Source organism: Condylura cristata, unplaced genomic scaffold (genome assembly GCF_000260355.1).
Source record: "Condylura cristata isolate star-nosed mole 26May11 unplaced genomic scaffold, ConCri1.0 scaffold00018, whole genome shotgun sequence".
In the NCBI taxonomy this organism is placed as follows: domain Eukaryota; kingdom Metazoa; phylum Chordata; class Mammalia; order Eulipotyphla; family Talpidae; genus Condylura; species Condylura cristata.
The window spans coordinates 17,892,631-17,898,461 of NW_004567119.1; the positions used below are offsets into that span (position 1 = coordinate 17,892,631).

The window sequence follows — 5,831 nt, forward strand, 5'->3', positions numbered from 1 at the left end:
TGTGTTGTTTCCTATACCTTTCCCCTTTTTTAAATAAACCCTTTATTGATCCTTTTGTGTGTGTACCTGCAGTTGTGAGTGCGCAGGTGAGGCCCCACAGATAGGTGGCCCAGTCCACTCTGGGCTACCCTATAATATTATCTCTGCACCCTTAGCTGTCATCTATGACCTCAAATGATGGAGTCTAAGCAGCACTCCCTTTCCTGTTTCCTCTTTTGCTTCCTACTTCTGTTTCTATGTTTTGTCACCTGAAAACCTACTGTTTCAGATTGTTTCTCCTGATATTGATTTAACAACATTTGCTCAGGATCCTTTTTCTATGTAAAATAAAAGGAACTATTAACTCAAAATTAAAAAAAAAAACCTAAAATCTGTGTTTATATCTTATTAGTGATCAATTAATAAATCAGACTAATGAAAATGTGTTATTAGAAAATGGTTAAATTATATCTAACAGTAATTCAAACCTTAATGATCAAATGAAATTTATCTTATTTAAATAAAAATGAAGATTATTGCAGCCAAAATCTAAACACAGAATATTTAACCTTTCTTTGCTAATGAGTTCTTTTTTCCTAACCCCTGGGAAACGGCTACTTAAAGACAAACATTTAAATGTCAAGCGGAAAACAAACCATGAACAAATATATTACTGATTTTGTCTTTAAGTTATTTTTGCAATTATAAGGTCTGTATAAAACTTACAACACTAAATTCTTTTTCAGGAAATTTTAGAATATGTATTTGAAAATACTGATGTTATGATTCTGAGTTCTCATTATTTGGGTATAGTTGTTTTTTCTCTTTGACTCCATTAAGCAAGAGTAGCATACAACAATAAATATATCTTTAAAGTCACTAACATAAAAAAAAAAAATGGCCAGCCAGTGTAACTGAAAGAAAACAATTATTTAATCTCAATTTTACTCTAATATTATATGATACTGTGATGTCTTTATTAGGACATTAATTAAACTGAATCTGTGAACAATTTAACACAAAACAAGAAAAATACCTACTTAGAACATCTTCCTCTCTCTATTTCCTTAACATTTAATTTACAGAAACACCATTTTGAGGTAAAATAACTTTTCACTCACCAATGTGGAGGCTTGTTGGACATCAGTCAAATCCCCTGAGGTCTCGGGTGTTCTCGTGTTGTTTGGGATTCTGTGAGGGTTACGAGCTATCGCTTCACACCAGCCCAGCATTTTCTCCTTCCTCTTATCCCTTTTCAATTTCTGAAATTCTGAAAATAATTTACATTCCCTGAAACAGGTCACTTATTTTAGCTGTCTGTTTTTTGGACATAATTGAAATTAAAGCAACAATTTAATGAAATAGCAATGAAGACATTTTATTTTAACCATAGTTAATGGAGAAGAAAAAAAAAAAAAAAGGAATATCCCAGAGTCACAAAACAATGAAATATTATTCATCTATTCAGAGCCCTCACATCTTTTATAACCCATTTTGTGCTACTTCTAGACGGGGAATCTTTACATTGTATCTAAGTATTTTTTCAGGGATCAGTCTTTATCACAATGTTTTAATAGTGGGGGCTAAGAACAAACCCAGCTCCTGATATATAGCTACATATTTCAGTGTGAAAATTTGCTTTTCTGCTGAAATGTCCTACAAATGCAGAATAAATTGAATACAGGCTGGTGACAAAGATTACTCATTTTGGCAGTGGTATGATTATCTCCTTCACAAAGTTCTGCCAACTAAAGAAGGAAAAATTTCAGTGTAAGCAAAGTAAATTAGGTGTATGACATCTATTACCAGTGCAATCGAATCAAAAATAGTCATTTAAAAATTTCCTTACTAGAGTATGCGTAAAAATATTCTACAACAGCAATCTTTGCTAGATTTCTAGGTCTTTTCCATTTTCTATTTTCCTGTTTGGGGGGATTTTGTTTTGTTTTGCTTTGCTTTGTGTTTTTTGTTTTTTGGTCTATGAAAAGTTTTATCAACAATGACTTTCAATGTAATGGGGAAAACATTGTTTCCCTTGTAAAGTTTTACAGCCTACTTTTCCACTTCACCAGCCTCAGTAATTAGAAATAGTTTATTGAAGGTCTTTAGTTAAATGCATTACACTGTCAATTAAATATCAAAAATAATGTGGAGTAATTATTTTTCACAGCATCCAAAGCAATTAGCAATCTGGCAGTTTGTAACATTTCAGGGATTCAAAATAGCACATTTCATAACACTAAGAAAAGTAACATAAAGAAAGGTTGCACTAACGGATTGATGAGTTATTACTCTAAGTGACAAGATACTCAAGTTAAATGGATCTGAACAATGTAAATAGAGAAGTTATAAAAATTATTAAAAAATAAGTCGAAGATACTCAATGGAATGGACTTCTTAATATAACTGGCAAGCTAACATGAGTGACTCATTCATTTAGGTGCTGAGCAGTGGTGGGCAGAGCTTGGAAACAATTGTTTGAGTACTCTGCAAATTATTAGTGCATGCTTTTTCAAATACACTGCTTGAGATTTTATGGAAAATTTTTACCTAAGTAATACAGAATCTGCATATACAACTAATTTGGACTCCACAGAAAGTAAATATTTCCTGTTTCCCAGTACCCCATCTCCGAGTTACTCATCAGCTTTTAATTACAATTCTTGAAGTATGCTAAGAGTAAATGAAATGAATATCTTTATTCAAAAGTAAGTAGTAAAATGATACATAATGACCAAAACAGTTTAATCAAGTATAAACAAATGTTCTACTAGTAAGGCATTTGCTACATATTTTTCATTTTAACTCATAATTAAACATCACTTTAGTACTTTTAATAAAATGTTGAATTCATTCATGAATAAGAAGCATAATAAAGCAGTCCACAAAATTATGACACCATCAGTATCCATTCTGGAATATGTTTTTTAAAGTAGCCAACTTATTTTCCAATCAGCATCTTAGATTAAATAAAACAGCCTAATTTCATTTGCAATCTTTTTGTGGTTATTGTGGTAACTCCTTATTCAGTCAACATTAATCCTTAAGTATCTATTGAACCCCTACCATTTTATAGTTAATGAAATGTCATGGAAAACCTATAAGACTAAGAATAATTTTATCTCCATTTGAGTTAATTCATAGCAACATTTTAGAGCATTTTATAATTCAAAACTGTTAAAAATATTCCTGGATATTTTTTGGTTTTGTAAATGTATCTACTCAACTATAAAGTGACTGCTTACTCCTGCTGATCTTTGATGTCTTTCTTGGAGTTGGTTTGTACAAAATCATTTCTGAATAATTTTGCTAAACTGCTATCAACAAATCATTGTGACAAGGGCCATTAAACTTTGGCTACACCTATTGGATTAATATGATAAAATGTCTAGTTTTCTTTTGCTTTTAACAGTTACTGAGTTCTACAATAATTAGTTAGTTTCAGTAAACCAACAAGTTAAAATACATGCTCTTTTTTACCTAAATAATTTGTTCATAGTAATCACCGAATATTCACCATGGAGAATGGACTTATTATAGTGGAAAACCAGAAAATATACATGATTCATGCTTATGGCCTGGTGCACTGGAAAACACTGAACATATTCCTAGGAAAATTTACAAATAAAGTTAGATGTATTAAATAATGAGAGAAATTAACTACACAGATTCACTTCAACTTTGAATTATATGAAAAATCTTTGAGACTATTTTAAAAAACCTATGATGGTTGCATTACTACAACTGAACATTCACATCATATTATGAGACAGAAATTTTGTCTAACTACTTATTCCAAATAATTTCTATCCACCAACTTCACTGGTGATTTTAGAGTCAAATCCTGAAGAAGCATGTTTAAGTGGCCAATCACGAAAGCATCATGGGTGTTGTCTAATTGAAAAGGAGAAAGAAAGGGGAAAAAATGAGAGAGCCATTGCCACACCCCTTAAATTCCTGTGGGTAAGAGACTGAAATAATTGTTCAAAACAATATCTCCTATTATCACAAAACACTTAGATGTTTGGCAACATTTCAAAGAAGTCTTTTCTGCACCATTCATGTTAATGATTGAAGAAATAATTTAAGTGATTTTAAGAGAACTAAGGAGCTAATAATAGTGTTGATTGCTGAATCTCTGCAAACCAGTATTCTTCTATACAGGTTTGGAGTACCCATCATATTAATAGGTATAAGGATGTACTATCAGTTCGAACGGTAGGCAAATTATAAGCATTTAAAATTAACCCTACAGCACTTTAAACACTAAGTATCATCAGTAATATATCCAAATAGGAAGCGGTCATTAAGCATTCATGTTAATTGCTATCTAACCACTGAACCAAGCTCATATGAAATGCAATAATGAGTAACTTATATAATGATCACAGGAAATTGAGATTTAACTAAGCTTAATTTTTAATATGCTACTTCAAGTAGATATTTAACTTAATAAATAGCACAGTACATTCTCTCTGAACTAAACTGAAAACAAATTCAAATTAAGAAAAAAATACAAGGTAATTGGGTGAATCTCATGGAGAATAATTTAATTTGGGAAAGATTTACTAAACAGTTCCTTTGTGCCAGATACTACATGGAAGCATTGGCACAATGATGAAAAGATCCAGAGCTTAGAGTTAGCTGGGGAAACAGACAAGTAGACCAACTTTTGATAACAATGCAATAAGCAATAGGAGGACCTTGAGAAGACATATGACTCAGAATCAATAATGAGGAAGTTGACTTTGAAAGACTGCCCAAAAAATTAAATTATAATTAAGTTACATGCTATCATGACTTCCAAGTTCCTTTCCATACAAGCTTGGTTGTACAACTAGAGGGCACCAACCTTCAATAACTTAGAGAATGATCAAATTTGAGAATAGCTCTGAGTAAGATATCAATATAAATTATCAAGGGGACATTTTAGAAATTTAACTGTGTATTTATTTGGCTAAGAATAAACTCTCAACCCATTTTGTTCTCCCCAGAATACTAATGACGATTCACTTCTATTATGAAATAACTTGCAAGTGAGATGGAAGAGACAGGAATGTGTTTCTCATCTTCATTGAACTGCAGTATCTGCAAATTAAATGTTGGTGGAGAGGTGTCTCTGTTTGTGGCTGTGTGTATGTTTTCAAAAGCACCCCTTATATATTCAGATATTATAAAAAGCATGCCTAAAACAACCGTTGGGAAAGAATGGCCTGAATGAAGGAACTCCAGAGGTGTGTGGTCACCACCCCGACTCCAGACCAAAGTCATCAAGACACCAGAAACTACAAATCCCATCAACATGGAAGAAAGGATTGCTGGGACCTGAGGGTAGAGTCAAGCAGCCAGGTTTGATATAAAACCAGACCTGTGGGCCTTGGGGCTCTTCTGGTTTGGGGCTCTTTGCTTGCTTGCTCCTGCTCCTCTTGTTTCTTGGCTTACGCCAGCTCTCAGTGGGTAATTGGGGTTCCAGGTTGGTGGAACTGGTAGGACACATGACCAGTTTGTCACCGTCTTTCTCCCTGAAATATTCATTTTCTCATTTTTACAATAAACCCTTTATTAACCTTTTTTGTGTGTGCCAGCAGGTGAATGTTATTATAAGTCACTTTAAGCACACGGGTGAGGACCCACAGTCAGGCAACACATTTCACACCGGGGCTGCCCTGTAACACAATGATTGTTCCTCTAGAACTCTAAATTGATACTTGGAGTACTAAATACTGGATATTTAGACTCAAGAAATAACCAGTCTTCAAGGCATTGGATGAAACTTGGGTCTTTAGACCACATATAGTCATTAGACAAGATAACTACATTTGTTGAATACACTATTGATGACATGCAATGGA

The 5,831-nt window shown here is 33.0% G+C and overlaps 1 protein-coding gene across 1 annotated transcript in view; it reads right to left on the reverse strand.

Annotated features, from left to right (window-relative positions):
- Window positions 1-1,243, reverse strand: part of MARCH1 (membrane-associated ring finger (C3HC4) 1, E3 ubiquitin protein ligase) — a 205,906-nt gene extending 204,663 nt beyond the window's left edge. The window contains exon 1 of the mRNA XM_004685373.2: window positions 1,101-1,243. Within this exon, the coding sequence (XP_004685430.1) occupies window positions 1,101-1,211 (111 nt within the window). The 5' untranslated portion in view covers window positions 1,212-1,243. The remainder of the gene's footprint in view (window positions 1-1,100) is intronic.
- Window positions 1,244-5,831: the final 4,588 nt, after the last annotated feature.